The sequence below is a fragment of the Ambystoma mexicanum genome, chromosome 2q (assembly GCF_040938575.1).
Source record: "Ambystoma mexicanum isolate Mex_15411 chromosome 2q, UKY_AmexF1_1, whole genome shotgun sequence".
Taxonomy (NCBI): domain Eukaryota; kingdom Metazoa; phylum Chordata; class Amphibia; order Caudata; family Ambystomatidae; genus Ambystoma; species Ambystoma mexicanum.
In genome coordinates, this window is record NC_090924.1 from 1,274,168,050 (window position 1) to 1,274,187,607 (window position 19,558).

Genomic DNA, 19,558 nt, shown 5'->3' on the forward strand with positions numbered 1-19,558 from the left:
ATTCAATTTAACCACTGTTAAGACACGTGCCCTTGGCAGTCATCCAAGTTTGCTCCTTTTAAGAAAACCTGGTTCAGTTACAGAATCGGTTTGATGGTTGCCGGACACTGGCATAATTCTCAACGGCAAGACCATATTCCTTTAGGGGTGCTAATCAAGGAGTCATAAGGAAGTCCTTCCCAAAACGGGTGGCAAATGCATCGGCCGCCTTCCGACAGGGTTGTCAAGTGCACACATGGTTAAAAGAATCAACGCATACAATACCGAGATGCTGACAAAAGTGACTTGTGTACTGCTCCTCGCGTAGCCAACACCCCACCTGCGAATCAACGGAGAGCAAGCGAAGCACGGCCAATTTGCTAGTTCACCTGGATTTCAAACTAGAATTCAACATTGTGCTGTTCAAAAAAGTGCCTTGGGTACCTCGGGAGGATAGCTCAGGGGTAACGTGCTCGCCTTGGAAGCAAGAGGACGCGGAGCAGCACAGGTTCGATCCCCAGGTCCGCCCTTAGAAACCTCTGGATATTAAGCGTGTTATAAATAACCAATTATAAATATACGTGCCTATACAAAGGGACGCCCCGTTTACCCCGCAATTTTCTATAATCATAAAAGAGAAGCCGGGATTCCCACACTTATTAGTATAAATAGGTGCAAAGTAGGTGTGCTCCCTGAGGCAATATGGCAAAACGGTCAGCAGTAGCTACATTTGATTTTTTTTTTAAAAGGACTATATTCTAGAGCCATGTCACAAAATATCACAAGCAGCTGCAAACAGGAGGGAGGTGGTAACACCTCCACCCATCGCGCGCCAGTGCCAGAATAGTCGCCCGATATGCCGCAGGGGCACAACCCTAGGCTTCAATCCTGGGAAGTGCCTGATAAGGGCAGGCATTGGTAGAACCTGTGCTTCTGCCATTAGAAATATAGACTACCATCGTTCTCAGAAGTGGGGCATTGCCAGTGCAAAAGTATCAGCAGTTGAAAAATACACCTGAATACATCGGGCAAAACACAATGCACGAAAAAACAAATCTGGATGGATTCAGTAAAAAATAATAATAATCAAATGGAAGACTACAATAATATATATATTTATGGACGTATTTCAGCTACACTAGCCATGTAATGTACAAGATATCGAATTTATCATGACACTTGGCGCTTTTTTGATTTTGCTTCTGTGAATTTTCAATATTTGTTTAGCCATTTCCGGTTTATTGTAGTTGCCTTCTATATGATTGTTTTTTTTCGGTGCATTGTTGCTGTCCAATTTATTCACGTGTATTTTTCAAATTAAATATTCAATTTAAAATCAAATGCTTTTGGAGGACTTTTTGAAGTTTAACGATCGATTAGTTAACATCATTTAATATAGATGCATTACCTTTTCGGGGTGAGGAGGGGGCGGTTGCAGCCTTAGGTACTACCTAGCAAGAAAAGGCTAACAGTATTAGTACCTGGGTATAGCATGGCTGTGCCTGCATATGCATGCACAATGCCTATACAAGAGTCAAAACTGTTGGCTTTGTAAATGTTTGTTATCAATAGGAATTCACTGCAAGGAATGGGTGCAAGAGGACACATGTCTCCTAAACCAAGGGGCTGAAGGTGCACTTGGTTACAATCTTTTATTATAGCAGAAGCTATATTATAGCTACAATGACTCCATTAGCCTTTAGAGAAGAAAAAAAAACATTTGAGTTTTGATACCTTGTATTGGACTAACTGAAAATATGCTGGGATCGCTGCTCAGCAGTCATTTTGGCATCCACTTCACATGAGGAGGGGCAGGGAAAGGAAAAGAGTATAGCCATGAGCAGCCCATGGGTGGTTGAAGCCAAACAAGCACCACATATTGTGTGGCCCTCCCCGCACATCCAATCGCTCTCCAAACTTCACCTCCCATGGCAATAATTTCAGTTTACAGGCAAGACAACTTGAATTAAGGCTGGAAAGGAGGCGTTCCAAGGAGTGCAGCATACCCGAGTAACCTGCTTTGGAAATCCTCTGGCACCTAAATGACCACTCGGGGTGTTAATCCTAGCTTTGGCACCGGTTCTAGGCAAATAGGTTTACGTCACTGCGCCTCAAATTGTAAATATGCGTAAAGTAAATATGTTGAGGGAAAAAAAACATGTACATTCGAATTGATATGCTCCCATCCCTTAAATCCTAGTTTTCGAAATCCGATCTGGCCCCACGCACTCTGCTATGCACAGCAGCTCATGTCGGATAAGCTCCTGTATAGAACTCCCGATGGATTTAAAGTTCTCCAGTGGAAAGTGCTATAAGCTATTTAGCACTTGCACGTAGCCTAGATGACGCAGGTTATCTATCCTATGACACCAACTGTCACCAGGAGCTACTTTTGTCTCCCCAGCCTAACTAGGCCCATACAAACATGCATGTCGGATATTAACTCTGTATGTTGGGTAATGTGTGCACAGGAGACTAAAGGACTCATCTAGAGAACATGTACAGTATAATAGGTCTTCCATGACTAACCAAAACATGATGAGCTCATGTGGAAGTTACATTTGCAGCACTCTGTGGACTACCTCCTCCTTGCTGGGTGAAGCCGAATACCCGGCTGTACGTTTAGCCCCGGACCCTGAAATCTTAATTTCGATCCCGAAGTTGCTTATTCAAATTTCCTGAATCTAAAGAAATTCCATATGACTACAAATCACAGCTTTAAAAAAATATATATTAAATAAATAAATAAATAAATCACACCACACCCATGCTTCACAGGACTCACTACAACTGATGCTTCTGCCAAGTGAGCCTTGTGAAGAAGAGGCACCAGATGAGTTGAGATTTGTTGTCGGGTGGACTTTGTTTAGATCAAATGCTACAATAACGTGCCTGCCACATAAAGTAACTATGGTATTGCTTTCAAGTATATATTTTTATACACACACACACACGCAAACGCACCACACCACAGGAATACCCAAGGTGTTTGCTATTGCCATAGGTGCCAGGTTTCCCAGTCCCAATCGCGACACCTCGTACCAGTCCCGATTTGTTCCATTCCATGCGGTTTTGCCCATTTTAGAGGCCTACAAGCCCCAGCATTCAATGGGAAAAACCAGGACTGGCTCAAGGTGTCAAACATGGGAGAAGGACACATGGCAGCAGTGTACTGCTACCACATATGTGACAATCATGAATATGTATGGGGCGACATTTACTTCATCTACTCACTGTCCAGTGCCAACATAACAGAACTGAATGTATCTAGAATTAGACATGTGCAAAATTCACGTATCCCCCATATAATGCCATCCTTCTCCCCCCTTCACCTGCCCATAGTTTTGGATTATAGCCACAGATAACTGTCCACCCAACAACCAAAATGATCTGGCAGAGAAAGTAGCATACCCCCCTGCAGTTAAGTCACAGCAGTGAAACCTGAACTCCATAAAGCTCCGCCACTGGTGACAGGGCATTCAGAAAGAGAAATCCTAGGAAAACCGGAAACGGCAACATTGTGTCAGTATTGGCACGTAGGTCTTCCAATCTCTGCCCGTCCTGCGGGGGCATTCCCCGCGCGCGCATCCTGTCTGCAGGCGTGTATCCTCCAGGCCCCCCCTGTCAAAAAACGGACCGGAAGGCCTGGCTATTCCAGGTCCGGTTTTCGGGATATCCAACATGAATATTCATTTCCACATCTGCCTACAAGGGATGCAGATTGGAATTATTTGCATACCCGCCGGTCACTGTGAAGATCCAGGAGGAGGATGGATTACAGCTACTTGCTACTTCAGGAGGGAGTCTTTTGGCCCTGAAAATCCCCTACTAAAAAGATTTAGACATCGCCGCTACACACTTCCCTACTCCGCCTTCAGTGTGTCTTCTATGCCTATCACCCAGTCACTAATTCTTAAACACCCAGGTTTCTGCTGCATTCGTGTCACACCGCCGTGTTCCTTATTCATGTGGTTTTAAATAGAGCGCTATTATTATGGTATTCACTGAGCTTGCACCTGGCTTCAGAAAGCAACGAAGCGCTGTACAAGTCATGGGCCGGGTGGGGCAGTACACAAGGAGGAAAGCAGGGGTACACACGGTGCAGGCAGGGAACAACGGGCTACGGGGGAAATTTGGCAGTCACTGTTTAAGATCCATATATATATATTCCCTGTATATGTAATGCTTTATAAGCATCAAACCCCCATACAAACTATATACCACAATGCTCGTACATACATCTTTATTAAGGCATACAATGTAATTGTTATTCATTAAATTATAAAATATAGAGTAGGGCAGCCTGTATACAACTGAGCTGGTCCATTTCACAACGTGTCAAGTGCACAATACAGCCCTTTTTTGATAGTTCTATTCTGGGGCGTGATTCCATCGCCCAGCATATATCATATCAAAGATGTGTGTTCTCTCCACTATACTGCACTCGACGCTTTAAGAATGAATGTGTGTATTTCAGCCATGATGAGTGAGACTGTAGCTGTTTTCACGGGTCTATTTTGCTAATATCTATACTAAACATGTGTTTTAGATGTTGTTTGAGTTGTACATAGGGTGCCCTATTCCCTGCATTTTCATGATGTAATGAATATTACATTCTACGCCTTTAATAATGGTGGGTGTACTTCCATTGTGGTGCATCGTTTGCATGTGGGTTTGCTGTTTATGAAGCATCCTATTCCAGGGCCGCCCCCCAGCGTAGAACCCTGGGGGCCTCTATTTTGTACGTGGTGACGTGTACACTTAATGATCATGCACAATTCTAGTTGAAACACCAGTGTTAATGCACGCGGCAATGCACTGGAAAAGTAAAAATGAACCACCTGCCATGAGTGGCCACGCTGCACGGTGTCAATTCAATTAACAGTGTTCATTCCTGCCACTCGGGTGTGGATAATCAATGACCATTCAAATATCATCCTGACCCAACTACGAAGGGTCATGTTTCTATGTACGTAAGTACGTACGTACGTAAGCACGTGTGCACGTCAGACCACAGACTCGGGCAAAGCAGGTTGCAGGGCTCCAATGCTGAAGGCGATACAGCAGGTCACATGACCGGAGGTAAGTGATACTCTCCGTCACTCGGTGAGTGTATTGGTTACATTGTACAGCAGTGTCTGTAAGGGCGAGCCTGGCTGCCATAGATGTGTGTGGGTCTGTATGCGGGGCACCCTCTGTGCCCTTGTGTACACATGCGTATGTGTGTCTATTGGTGCCAGCCAGTGGCTATATATGTCCCTGCCTCTACGTGTATGTTCATGTCTCTCTGTGTCCATTCTGTTTCTGTCTGCCCACGTACATTTCACTGTGTGCGCATGTGCCCCTGGGTATGCGAGTTTACCTGCAAGGCCGAACCTGCCCTTCATTTCCACGAGGGCTGAGATCTATATATCGACTTTCATTAAAATAGTTATCATAACAGCTACTAATACAGCACCTCGAAGCAGAAGGAAGCACTATATAAAAAAAAGGATAGTATATTATTCTGTCTGCCTGCATGCATGCCTCTGTGTGAATGTGGTGGTGGTTGTTGTGAGCTTTTATGCATGTATCATCCTCTGTGAATGCCTGTCTGAGTATCCAAGTTAACCTGCTTGGGTTGTGGAAGCCATTGATAGAGATCTGGGGGTTTGGGGGTGGGGGGGCGAACTGAGGCCGTAAAAGGGGGCATCCAGCGGACCGAAGTCACTGCACGAGGCACAAAACTGTCCTCAAGGAGTAATGGCACAGGGGGCATTGGGGAATAAACCCGGCCAGGCAATAAACTCGTCTCAGGAGAATGGCTCAGGGGCAACGTGCTCATCTTGGAAGCAAGACGACACGGAGCAACACAGGTTCGATCCGCAGGCCGGCGCTTAGAAACCTCTAGGTATGAAGTGCGTTATAAATAACATCATATATCATAAACAATTTAGCAGTGCAAACAGTTTGGCTTTTTGTGTAGTCATGGGAAAGGCACTTGCCGGGCACCGGTGTTAACAGGTGCAAAATGGTGCGGGTACCTGGCAAATGCGCAATACTTATACACAAGCAAAAACGGTTGCCTTTGCCAATGCCTGAAGGACACACAGTCAGGGCAGGGCGGGCAACCGCAAGGGGCGCCATGCCACCCCCACGGCGCCATTAGAACCCCACCACACCAGCTCAGGGGAGTCTTTCAAGGACTATCCCGAGCTTGTGTAGTAGGATAGACGCGTCAAGAACCCCTTTGTTAGTAAACGCGCCAGTGAGGCGGGGCACATTTAATAACAGTAGGGTGCTGATGCTTTTCAGGCGATTACCTCCCTTCTCCGACGCGGAAGTGAGGCGGTTATCCTTGGAATGGGGCGCTCATACATTAGCGTGAGCGTTCTATTCCAGTTGATTAACTCCCTGCCAGGCGCCAGAGCGGGAAGTTGGAAGAAAAATGTGGCGCTCCTGCCCCCTCTCCCTGTTGACTAGGGGCGCGCAGGGAGGAGGGTGCCAACTCGCCCAGGGCGCCGCTGCCGCTAAGCCCGGACCTGAACATAGTTCTTATAAATGGAGTGGCTGATGGAAGACCTGGTTAAGACATTTTTATTACACCAGTAGTGTGTTTACAGCACAAGTTAAATCACCTCTCAGAAGACAGCTTTGAAAAAACACTTATAGGCTCTTGCAGTGCAAAGTCTGATGATAAGCCGGTTCAAAGGGGCAGGAACTGGGTGGTGGGGGGGGGGGGGGTAGACATATGGATTAGCATGGCTATTGGCAGTCAATGTGTGGCCCTGCTCATATGCCATTTCTGATTATATCTGTACTCCAGTGCAAGGGATTCGGCCTATAGATGGCACCAACAGCCCAAGCTAACGAAGCACATGGAGACTGGGACATACGAGCACACGGAAATACCTACAAGACACGGGTGGAGCCAAGAGGTAGCCTAGGCAACTAGACATGGAGTTGGCCTGGACACACCGACCTGTAAAATACACCCAGATGTCCGGAAAAGCTGCAATGACTTGAGACAAAAAAAACGTACAGTAGCAAAGAGACATATGAGCAGGGGATTCCGAAAACCCCAACGGATGTTACTGTTGGATGTGAAGACAAGCTAAACCTTCAGAGAAACCAGCGGTGGAGAAGGTCCTGGTGAAATACGATTGGGCCAGAAGGAGAGTAACTTTGCTGCAAATGTTGGGGGGACATGACATCTGAAGAAATGGTGCCCCAGACAAAATGGCGTGCCATGAAAGTGGGGGGCGGACAAACACCCCTGCCCTCCCTAAAATTACGCCCAGGAGAAGGATGGCACTACTAACATCTTGAGTAACACATCAAACCCTATCAAAGTTTTGTACAAAAAGATGCAAATAGGACCAATCAGGATTGAAACCAGTCACCTGCGGATTACACACATCCCAGGAGTGCATGCATTGACCCTCTGAGCGATCCTCCCAGTTTGCCATGTGCATAAAAGGTATTCAGACAGGAAGGGGGTGTGGACTCAAATGTACACCCCTCAGCGGGCTGACTTCCCAAGGAAGGCAGAGATGCAGGTTATGAAGATTAGCGGGGCCAATCAAAAGGCAGCTGGAGAGGTCTTCTACCTGGGGAAGGAGGTCATGCTAATGAAGCCAATTGAGGCTTTGGAGATGTGGGGGGCGGGGAGGGGCACGTGAGGGTGAATCGAAGAGGGAAGGAGGGAAAAGATCAATAAAGAAAGGAGAATTGGCAGTGAGGGGGGTCTAATCCAATTCAAACCGAGACAGGAAGGATGGCCGAGGGAAAGCGTGGAAAATGCGAATTCAGCCAAGGGGAATCAGGGAATATAGATAGATAGGGAAAACTTGGGAAAGGGTAATTAAGCCAGGGAGGGTGACAGAGTGAGCCTGGCAAAATATCAATACAGGAAGAAGAGCGGAACAGGGACCATTTACAATGGAAAGGGGGAAGTAAGAGAGGGAATCTTGGCAAGTAGTAAGTTAGTCGGGGGAATTTGGGCAAAGAACACACATTGAGACAGGCTTGCGCGATACAAGGAGGAAATAAGAAAGAAAGGGAACCTTGGCCAATGGGAAGTGAGCTGGGAAGGGTCTGGGAAGAAGGAAAAACAAGGAGACTGAAAATGGCCAGCCTGGAGAAATCTACAAATGGCAACCAGGGTGAGAAAGAGGCAAATGGAAAGCTGGGCAAATGATCATCAAAGATGACAAAGGAGCTGGGACAGAAGCGGCCGATCAAATGCAAGAGGGTGGATCACTCAAAGTATGGACGCCCATGACAACCGGAAGAGGAAGCAAGGACAAGAGAGGAATGGGAATCCAGCAGGAATTCCAAAATTAGGGTGTACAATCCCAGGAATGAAGACCCCTGGGAATAAGAACAGGGAGTGGGCCGCGGAAATCTTGAGGAACGGGGGTCAGGAAGTGGTAATCTTGTCACATGAGGCTCAACCAATCCTGACAGGAAGCAGGAATGAGGGCAACGGCCAGTGGGAGCGAGCGCTCGAACCCTGGCACGTGGTCATCAAACAGGAAGAGGAATGCTGCCACATAGGAACCCATTCAAACTAAAAATCTTGCCACCTATGGAAATGGTGAAGAAAGAGGAACCCGCCTGAGCGAAACGAGAGATAGCTGGGAATCCTGCGCTTGATGATAGCAGATAAGAAGCCAAAGGGTGCAAGGACCACCGCCCCGGCATTCATGGGAAGTCTCCATACGTCATCATCCTTCTGTACAGCAATTTACAGAAAATGAGGCAGGTTTTCCAAGGACACCTCAAGATACTGCATGTAAAAAAATAACCCTCATTTGGCATTCTGTGGCACGAATAATCAAAGTGTCACTAATTTCGCTGAGCCACTTACCCGTGTTATATTTCGCTTCATGCCTAAATCCTAGCGCTTCAAGGTGCTTTCATAACGTGTTGTTTACTCAAATGAAAGGTACTCCATTTATTGGAAGGATGAAAGGCTGAGTCGGTACTGCCGCTGGACTCGAATGTATGCGGACTGGCCCCACGTGAAATGCTGGCACTAACATACCGTAGACCTTGCGGCAGGGAGATTACTAGAAATGACCAACTGACATGAAGGTTAAGCTTTCCTATCGTCTATAAAAATGTGTTAAGAGACGCCTAAATGTCGGGACCACCCCTAAATGGCATTCCCATGGGACTAAACCAATGAAAACACCATTACCTGCAATGACAGAAACATGTGGCGTTCTGTACCAAAAATGCTTATATTTTACATGTCCGGCCATCAATCACCCAAAATGACGCAACATGGCTAATACCTGGGTATCGTGGACATGCACGCGCGTGCCGTTTTTCACCCAATACCCACATCTGGAATAAAGGGAGGAAATAAGAAGGTGATCTGGGCACAGATGAAAACGACGCAGCGCAGAAGTAATCGAAAGACATGAAGTGTGCACTTGCACTTTTGTAATCGGCGGCCGAGCGGGAAAGCAGGCGAGTGGAGACAAACAATAGGACCGTGCACAGGGTGACGCGCCGCCAAGTGGCAGAGCCGGGATTAGAACCCGCGCCTCCTGGTGCCACGGTCGACAGTTCAGCCAATCACAGAGAAATGCAGTGCATCCTGTGGGGGGAGGAGGGGCACGTTGCGTGCTGGAAGGCGGGAAGACAGCAGGAGGCAGAGCGTGCAGTCAGGCCCTGCTGACTGGAAGAAGTAACCTTGCCGGGCAGAGTAAAGTGCAAGCCCCGCCCGACACGCCCTCATTTTCGGATCTGGTGACCTCGCCTGTGGCAAAATTCCCCAAATATATAGGCATGGTTTCGGTGTGGTGGAGAGGTATCACACAGACACGCCTTCCCAAAAATACTTCAGCGCTCTAAAACACCAGAGCCTGACGTATTCATTAAAACAATGACGAGAGCCCTTCCTTCGAAGCAAAACTTAAGACAAATGTAAATTATGTAACAGGAAAATAAGGCTGGAGACCGGCCTGTGTGTTCTTCCCTCGCCTCCGGAAAGCTATGCTGCGTGTTATGAACACAACGAACGCCCATGGGGTGTGGGTCTTCACACTACTCATTACGGTGCTTAACTGCTAAGCGCCACCCTCGACGCGGCCATGGGCCATGACCTCGGCCATTTAGCTGCGTGGGTCAATGCATCTGCTACAGAGATGTGGGAGCCACCTGCACGCCACAGGCCTACGCATCCTTTTAACCTCGTAGCCCAGTTACTCGGAGTGCTGCGAAGCCGCAAGGAGGCAGCGCTATATTGACAAAAGGAATGCCATCGGTTGTTACGCAACCCAATGCTTGGTAAACCTGGGGTTAATCATTCACTGCACATTAAACTATCACGCTAGGCTATATAACAATGATATGGGAAGCGTACTACAGCAAGAATAGAAGGGGTCAGGGAGACAGACATACACTGTAGAAACATTTTCAAAACAAATTGCGGACATGATAAGTTTTAATAGAAGCATTGGCAAGAAATGTCAACGGTAGACCCAGGAGACATGATGTTCATTAATCTCGGCTTCCCTACTTGACCGCATCGTGTGATCTTGGGAAACTTAGTTCACACGCGTGTTACACGTATCATTGTGAAATCTCTAGCGCCTGTGGAAAGCATGCACCGCAGACAAACACACACAAGTACTTCGCATTAGCACTTACCCCGCCTCGACCATAAAAGGCTTGTGTGCTACGAGGGAGGGAAGCGAGACTTCCGTCACTTACCCCCCATCCGGCCTCCTGCAACTTTCTTCCGAAGTAGACGGCGTTCATCCCATCGATGGTGAGCATGCTAGGGGCGAGACCGCGGGCCGCCCTGGCTTCCCCGCCCGTCACCAGCACAGAGCCCGATGTCCAGCCGGGAGGAGGCGCGGGTCAGCGCTCACATGGAACACAGAAAGGGGCGCTGAGGGGCACCCGAGTCCATACCTCCAGGGGCGGCGGGGCTTAGCCTTCCTCCTTCCAGCAACACCCCCGCCTGGATCTCAAAATACCCCCAAATGGGCAGGGCGAGAAGGTGGGGTTAGAAGAAGCTAGGCGATAGCAAGCTTTGCCACCTATGGGAACTCGCAATGTATACGGAGGTATGGTAAAAGTCACATGAGCGTTTAGAAGTCTCTCATCTATCCCTGGCCACTAGGGTATCCGGCATCCGTGCCAGGGCTGCGGCGATGGCACCTCTCGTCTCCGGTGCTGGGCCCCTCTCCTCTGCTCTGCTCCCTGGCTGGATACGGCAATGCCTCTTCCTGCTGCCTGCCTGCCTGCCTGCCTCTCCGAGGTGTCAATAGACCGACTGGCGGCTCCACCCTGACCCGACCCTAGGGTGGGGCTCCTAAAAGGGGCAGTGCAGAGTGCCGCATCAGCGGAGTGATCAGGGAGGGGGTGGGGCCCCGCTGCTGCAGCAGGGAGGGGCCGGGGATGCTGACAGGTCTCCAGGTGCCAGGCGCCTCCCTTTGCCCGGGCTCTCTCGTGCCAGGGGGTGCTACGGGCCGCATTGTAATGGTGGGGGATGGGGTGTGGCGGGGAGGATTTGGGAGGTGTGGCGGGTGGGGCGAAGGGGCGGTCTCTAGTTCACAGATCCGGGCGGGGCAGAGATGCTTGTAATGGGCAAGGCACCGTCTTCTCCATGGCAACCGTTAGTGACACCAGCAGGGACAGGGAGGGGCAGGGGGAGTGGCGAGCATGGGAGGGAGGTGAGATTGGAAGAGCGTGGTGGGAGAAATGTCCAGACAAAGGCTAGGGAAGAAGGAGGGAGATATGGGGAGGGGGAGAGGTGGCATAGAAGGGCTGCAGGGGGGTGGGTGATAAGGAAAGGAGTTTGTGTGGGGGTGGGGGGATGCTGAGAGTAAGGGGTAGTGAGAATAGCAAACTATGGCTATATGTATGGCGTGAAAGTAGAGAGTGCGTAAAGCACCGTGTAGCGAAGCTGCAAACCAAAGTGCCGATTCCTGCAGGCAACGCAACATTGCATGCCTCCTGTGCATGTATTTAGGCAATACGTGTGCACCTAACTTATCAGGCCAATTAAATACCTTCCATGGTATGGCTGTGCTGGTGGAGAGTCGGATGCGGAGGCCAGCACTACGCGAGAAGGCCGCGGGAGTGAGGCGAGGTGTGTGATACGGGTAGACGTATTGGGGGACGTGAAAAGACCAGAGAGAGGGGAGAGGTGGCGGCAGACAGGAGCGAGTACGAAGTCCAGGGGATGAACATGCATGGGAGAACCAGGGGCAGGTGGGGAGAAAATGGGGATAGGGGGTGAGAGAGCAGTGGGGGCGAGGGTTGGGGGGTACAAGAGAAGGGGCAGGCAGTGAATGAGGATAAAGTGGTGGGTACATGGAGGGGAGGAGAGTAGCGTAATATGGGTAAAGGCGAGAGATGAGGAGAAACGGGAAGACGAGAAATAAACCCGATAGGCGGCGGAATGGAGAGGAGGGCGAGATGGGTGGATGAGTAGGGCGAAAAGATGGCGAGAACAATGAGTTAACTAGAGGGGGCGGTGGGCAGATGTGTATGGCGACTGAAAACGGAGCCAAGAGCGGGTCACCACGTGGACAGTCCAGCACAGCCACGCCTGCAGCCAGCTGTGGACTACTGCACCAGGCTACGGTGGCCACCCAGCTTCCCTGTAGTGCTGCAATGCCACTGGGCTATGGAAGTGGCGAAACAGCCCGTGGGCTCATTTCCGCTGTAACAAGTACCGTCCTATGAAAACTAGCGCGATCACCACGAAGCCACCAACGCTTAATAAATGGCACACATTTCGTCTTTTGTCAACCCGACAAGAATGAAAGGCTGAGTTCAAACTTGTGAATTACATGCACTGTTGCACGCGTTCTTCTAAATGCACCTCGGCGCTCCTCTTGCTTCTCTGATGTGTGCTGTACTGTCGCCCTTTGTGTTCAGTTGCAGGTCATGACCTCAATTGGAAGGTTTGGTACGCACCTGCACCCCCAGCCGCAAAGATACTTACTTCACAAATTAAACATGTCAAAAATGGAAAAAGAACCAAAACAGCGGAGTAGAAGCCGCCTGCGGCCTGTATGACGACATGCTTGCACCAGGGCGGGGACTCGAGAAGGAGAATAAGAGAAGGCAAACAGGTGGCAACACAGAAGTGTGAAAAGCAGAGAACTGGCGACGTCAGAACAACCACGCCAAACAGAACTGTCCCCAAACCCGAATGCTAAAACCACAAAAGTGCCACAATGATGAAGATATCATGTGTTTATATGGTGTTTCCAGCCCAAGCCCCTGCACGCTTTTATGCACTGTAAGAGGGGCTAGTCATACCCCAATGGAAGAGGGATGAGCTCTGCTGGCAGGGGTGTTGCTAGGTTTGTAAAAGATCTGGAGCTAAGCTAATGTCGGGACTGGCGGGACTCGCTACCCTTTTGATTGTAACCCCTGAGCTTCTATCCGGGGTTACAACCAAAAGACACAGAGCTATAGTCCCCTAGAGCCCCCCCAGCAAGGCCTCTGTCTGCTGGGATCCACCTAAAGGCTTCAGGTTGGACCCTGGTCTCTGAAGTGAGCCTTTAACCCTCTGGGCCTCATCGAACCACCCCAGAGCTCATGCTATGCCCGTGGTTATGATCTATTCAAAACTTTCCAGCCGTTGACTTTTGTTTTTTTGCTTCAGCCCCCCCCACCCACCCCCCAGACTCCCTCGAGTGGGACAGGTATGCCCAGATGTGGGTCCCGGGCCTGCTGGGCCTAGAGACCCAAGCTACTCCTCACTGATGAGGCCAACAAGGATGAAACATTTTTGGGGATGCTTGTGGTTTCGTGCAGAAAAAGGGATGTGACCTAGCAGTTTGGGCTGGACTGCCCCATATGGGGTGGGAGTGGACCAAGCCTAAATCGCTTGGGTTATGTTATGTTATATTTATATAGCGCCTTATGTACCATTGGTATGATCTCAAGGCGCTGGTAGGTTGAATGCCCTCTGGAACCGAAGTTCACGTCAGTAGAGAGATAGTCATAAGGTGCGTGTGAGCACCGGATATGTGTGCAGCAGGTGTTGCATTCCTGTGATAGATGCTTCTTAGCGGTAGGTGTGGTGGTTGAGAGATGAAGAATATGTGTTGATTCTGGCAGGTTGTTATCCAGACCGATTCTGGCTGCGTTAAGCCTGAGGAGAACGCCTAGGCTGGAGGGTGCGTAACCAGCAGTGTTTAGTTAGGATGATGGGAGTATGAGGCAAGTGATGGTATGAGAACAGCTATACCAAATGGTGTCATATATCGCTGTGTTCTAGATGAGTGGTGGTGTAAAGAAGAGAGTAAGCGTGGAGATGTGATATGGTGGTTTACCATAGGTGCTTGAGATCGAGCACACTCCAACCGTTCCATGCACTCCAAAAATGTTCCATGCACTCCAAAAACGTTCTATGCACTCCAAACCATTCCGTTCACTCCTTTTTATGCACTCCAACCATTCTATGCGCTCCAACCATTCTATGTACTTCGGTCGTTTTATGCACTTCAGATGGTTCCATGCTCTCGAATCATTTGTGCAAGTGTCCACTTCGTGCCCTCTATCTGTTCCGTGCATTCCATCCGTTGTATGTACTCGCTCAGTTCTAAGCATACTATCAACTCGATCAGATCTATGTATTCCTTCTAATCAATGCACTTCGTCCAATCTATACATGTTATCCCTTCATCATCCGGTCTGCTCATTTCCATGTTATCCGTTCTCTATGCATCGTCCATCCACCTCCTTAATCCGTTTCATACACCCAATTTTACCTGTTCCATCCTCATACGTCATCCGTTCATCCACCTACTTTGTCCGTTTCATCCACATACTTCTTCCGTTCCACTCACTTCACACCATCCACCCACTTCACCCGTTCCACCCACTTCACCGGTTCCACACACTTCACTGGTTCCACCCACTTCACCCGTTCCACCCATTTCATCCTTTCTATCCAAATACTTCATCCGTTCTACTCACTTCACCTGTTTCATCCACATACTTCACCTGTTTCATCCACATACTTCTTTTGTTTCATCCACTTCACCCGTTCCATCCACATACTTCACTCGTTCCATCCACTTCACCCATTTCATCCACATACTTCTTCCGTTCCACCCACCTGCCGCTCCACACTCTTCGCCGCTATCCGCTCCACACTCTTCATCCGCTCCATCTGCTCCACACTCTTCATCCGTACCACACTCTTCGTCCTTTCTACACTCTTCATCCGCTCCACATACTCCACACATTTCATCCGTTCCACCCGCTCCACACTCTTCATCCGCTCCACACTCTTCATCCATTCCATCCGCTCCACACATTTCATGCATTCCATCGGCTCCATGCTCTTCATCCTCTCCACACTCTTCATCCGTTCCACGCTCTTCATCCGCTCCACGCTCTTCATCTGCTCCACACATTTCATGCGTTCCGCTCCACATACTTCATCCGTTCCTTCCATTCCACACACTTCATCCACTCCACACACTTCAGCAGCACACACACTTCATCTGTTCCATCCGCTCCACACTCTTCATCCGTTCCATCCGCTCCACACTCTTCATCCGCTCCACACTCTTCATCCATTCCATCGGCTCCACACATTTCATTCGTTCCATCCGCTACAGACACTTCGTCCGTTCAATATGCTACACACTTTGTCTGTTCCATACGCTCCATACATTTCATCCATTCCACACTCTTCGTCCGTTCCACACTCTTCGTCCGTTCCACACTCTTCGTCCGTTCCACACTCTTCGTCCGTTCAACACTCTTTGTCAGTTCTACATTCTTTGTCTGTTCAACACTCTTCGTCCATTCTGCACTCTTCGTCCATTCTACACTCATCATCCGCTCAACATACTCGACATGTTTCTCCCGTACCACCCGCTCGACACACTTCGTCCGTTGCATCTGCACGACACACTTCGTCCATTCCGACCGCTCAGCACACTTCGTCTGTTCCTTTCTTTTTTTCCCACACACTTCATCCGCTCCACACACTTCATCCGTTCTACACACTTCATCCGTTCTACACTGTCCACACTCAACATCTGTTCAGTCCGCTCCATACTTACACTCTCCATTCGTTCCACCCGCTCCACACTCTACGTCCGCTCCACACTCTGTGTTCGCTCCAGACTCTACATCCGCTCTACTAATTTCATCCGTTCTACCACGTCACCCGTCACCCTTACTCCATCCATCCCATGCACTCCATCCGTCCCATGCACTTCATCCACGTCATGCACTTGATTAATCTATTCCATTTGTTCCGTTCATTCCATGCACTCTGTCATACCATGCCATCTATGTTTTAATTTACATTAGCGGTCATTCGTTTTTGATTTCTCGCTCGGATCATTTCATCCATTTCGTTAATTTCATCCACTCTACTGCTTTCATCGAGTTTATTCCTTTCATCCACTTCACTACTTTCATCTACCTAACTTGTTCTATTCAGTTTATCTGTTTTAATTTACATTAGCGGTCATTAGTTTTCAATTTCTTGCTCGGATCATGATGCTGGATATCTATTTATGATAAAGCTGCTTTGGGCTAAGGTCATTGATTGCTGTTGTCCAGTTTGAGTTAAGAGTCGATTCTAGGGGAAGAGCCATGATTTCAGTAATTTGCGGAAAGCCATTAGGTCCTCAGTGAGTCGGATGTGGGGTGGAAGTGTGTTCCACAGAGTGGGAGCCTGGGCTGAGAATGATGATCCACCTAACCTGATTGAGTTGGTTTTTGGTATGACTAGGAGGCCGGCAGAGCTTGATCTTAGAGTGCGTGGAGGATGGTAGGGTTTTAGTTTGTCTTGAAGATATTGAGGTCCGGTTTTATGCATTGCTCGGTGAGATGCATAAGGTTTTGAAGGTCACCCTTCGGGCAACCGGAAGCCAGTGCAGAGTTTTGAGTGCTGGGGTGGTATGATCTCTTGGGCCAAGTGCTAGTAGCAGTTTGGCTGCAGCTTTTGTGCTCTTTGTAGTTTAGTCAGTTGGTATGCATGGATTCCGAGGTAGACGGGGTTAGCATAGTCCAGTCTTGACAAAACAATTGATTGTACCGCGGAGAGTCTGTTGGGAAAGGAGAGGTATGGAAAAATGCGCCTAAGAGTTTTAAGGTGGTAGTGGCAGGACTTGGAGACGTTGTTGACTTGGAGCAAGAGAGTTAGGTCTGAGTCTAGGGTGCATCCAAGGTTTTTTACTGAATTTGAGGGGGTCAGTGCGTTGCCCATGGCAGATGGCCAGGGAAGCGGGTGCAAAGAATTTCAGTGTTCCTACATATCATCATTTCAGTTTTTGACGGGTTTAGCAAGAGGTGGTTTGTGGTCATCCAGTGATCTATGTTGAGGAGGCAGGAAGCGAGGTCGGGTTGGCAGTTGGGTTTTGAATTCAGGAGTTTTAGGATTAGTTGTGTATCATCAGCGTAGTTGTAACGGAGGATATTGTGCGATCAGATTATTTGTGGGAGGGTGGACATACAGAGGTTAAACAGGAGGGCCAATAGGCATGCTCCTTGTGGAACTCGTGTGTTGACTGGTCGGGCGTGGGAAGCATAGGTGTAGAGTAGGGTTATTTGGTCCCTATTGTCAAGGAAGGATGCTATCCATTTGAGAGCGTTTCCTCGGATTCCTAGGGAGTGGAGGCGGTCAAGGAGGATTGAGTGGTTGATAGTGTCGAAGGCGGCTGATAGGTCAAGTAGGATTAGCGCGGCACATCACGCAGAATCAGCAGTGTTTTTAAGGTCATCCCACACTGAGGTTAGGCTGGTTTCGGTTCCGTGTCGGGCTCTGAAACCAGATTGGCCGGGGTCTAGGAGATTGTTGGCTTAGACAAACGCATTTAGTTGGGAGTAAGCGGTTCGGTCAATGATTTTTTGCAAGGAACGTGGTGTTTGAGATGCAGCAGTAGTTTTTATACTCAAGAGGGTCGAGGGAGGTTTTTTTTAGATGAGGCTTGACATAAACGGTTTTGAAGGTGTCAGGAAAAATTCCAGAGGAGAGGGAGTCGTTTATGATGGTTCTTGCATGTTCTCCTGCGCAGGTATATGCAAATATTTCTTTGAGGGTCATGGCTGGGCAGGCGTCCAGCGGGGAGTCAGATGGTTAGCGGGCAGAGAGAAGTTTGAGAAATTGGTCAGTTGATATTGGAATGAAGGAGTCGAAAGTCGGTTGGGTAGCGGTTGCAGGCGGTGGGATGCAGGTAGGTTGGGTGGATTGCATGGTGGGTGTAAGAGAGCTAGCTTGTTGGTTAGAGAGTTTGTTCTTTCGAGAGCTGTGGTGTAAAAGTGTAGAGAGAGTGAATCGCACAGAGAATGAGAGGGGGTGGTGGTACATGATGGTTTGGTGAATTTGGCGATGATTTTGTGGAGTTCTTTGCTGGGGTTTTTACAGTTTAGGATTCGGGAGTTGTAGTGGACTTTTTTGGCTTTCCGGATTTCGGCCTTGTAGTGGCGATGGTGCCGGGCTATGGTGGATATGCTAATGGCTGTTTTGTCTTTCCGCCATGTGCGTTCCAGGGATTTGTATAGTCGTTTAGTGGTCTTCAGTTCTGGTGTGAACCATCTAGGAAACCGCCATGGCGAGCTGACAATTTGCAAGAGGGGGTGAGTGTGATTAGTGAGGTGTTTAGCCATGAGTCAAAGGCGTCAGAGGTTAGGCGTTCGTTAGGTAGGCTGGTAGGGGCAAGAGATTGAAGGAGAGCATAGGCTAGGTCGGGAATGATTTTTAGTTTCTTGCAGCATTTGTGTAGATTGGGAGGTTCTGGTTCAGGTATGGGGAGCGGGTTGGGTGAGCGAATGGCAAAAGAAACAATGAAGTGATCGGACCAGATGATAGGGGTGGTGGGGGTTTATATGTATCAGGTTGTGGGAGATAAAGAATGCATCAAGTGTGTGTCCTTTATAGTGAGGGTATGTAGGTAGGTGGGTATGGAGGTTAATCGCGTCTAGGCCGTCAACCAGAGAGTGGGTTATAGGGTTGGTGGGGATGTCAAGCCAAATGTTGAAATCTCCTAGAAGGGTGAGGATGGGATGGTTTAGTTGGAGGGTTCCCGTGATAAAGGTTAAGTCGGGTTTGTGAGAGGCGAGGAGGTCATAGATGCCGAGTCTGTTTTTTGCTACAGATCGGGAATTGAAAAGGATGCAATTTACTTCGGTGTAGGAGGGTGAGGGAGTTGCAGAGGTGGGCGGTGGGAGGGGATATGGTGGAAAATGGGGAGGGAGAGGGTGGAGTTGTTTGGTGGTCGATGGGAAGAGTGGGCGGGCAGTTGAGGTGGTGGTTTTGGGGGGGAGGGGTCGGACTGGTGTGGGGAGTTGATTGGATTTGGGTCGGAGGATTTGAAGGTGGTGCGTCGGGGGTTAGGAGGTTCAGTTGTGGTCGGTGAGAATTCAAGGGAGAGGGGTTTCAGGTAGTGTGAGGCAGGGGGGAGGGTGGTGGTGATTGGGAGGAAGAGGAGTAGGGGTGAGACAGGAGTGGCGATGAGTACTGAGAGATTGAGGGGGACCAAGTAAGTTTTCTCTTCAGTGTTTTTGTTGCGGTTGGTGTGTGAGAGAGGGTGGGGGGTGAGAGGGGGAAAGGGAAGCGGCTACTGTTCTTGCTAGGGTGAGGCGTGCG

The 19,558-nt window shown here is 49.0% G+C and overlaps 1 protein-coding gene across 4 annotated transcripts in view; it reads right to left on the reverse strand.

Annotated features, from left to right (window-relative positions):
- The window catches only part of LOC138570089 (Krueppel-like factor 8), a 1,505,457-nt gene that overhangs the window by 91,305 nt on the left and 1,394,594 nt on the right, over positions 1 to 19,558 (reverse strand). The window contains exon 1 of one of the 4 annotated variants that reach the window (XM_069648683.1): positions 10,624 to 11,508. The exons of 2 other annotated variants lie outside the window; for them this stretch is intronic. In XM_069648683.1, the coding sequence (XP_069504784.1) occupies positions 10,624 to 10,752 (129 nt within the window). In that variant the 5' untranslated portion in view covers positions 10,753 to 11,508. Of the gene's footprint in view, positions 1 to 10,623; positions 11,509 to 19,558 lie in introns of those variants that run through there. One more of the 4 variants, XM_069648685.1, reaches the window with a different exon arrangement.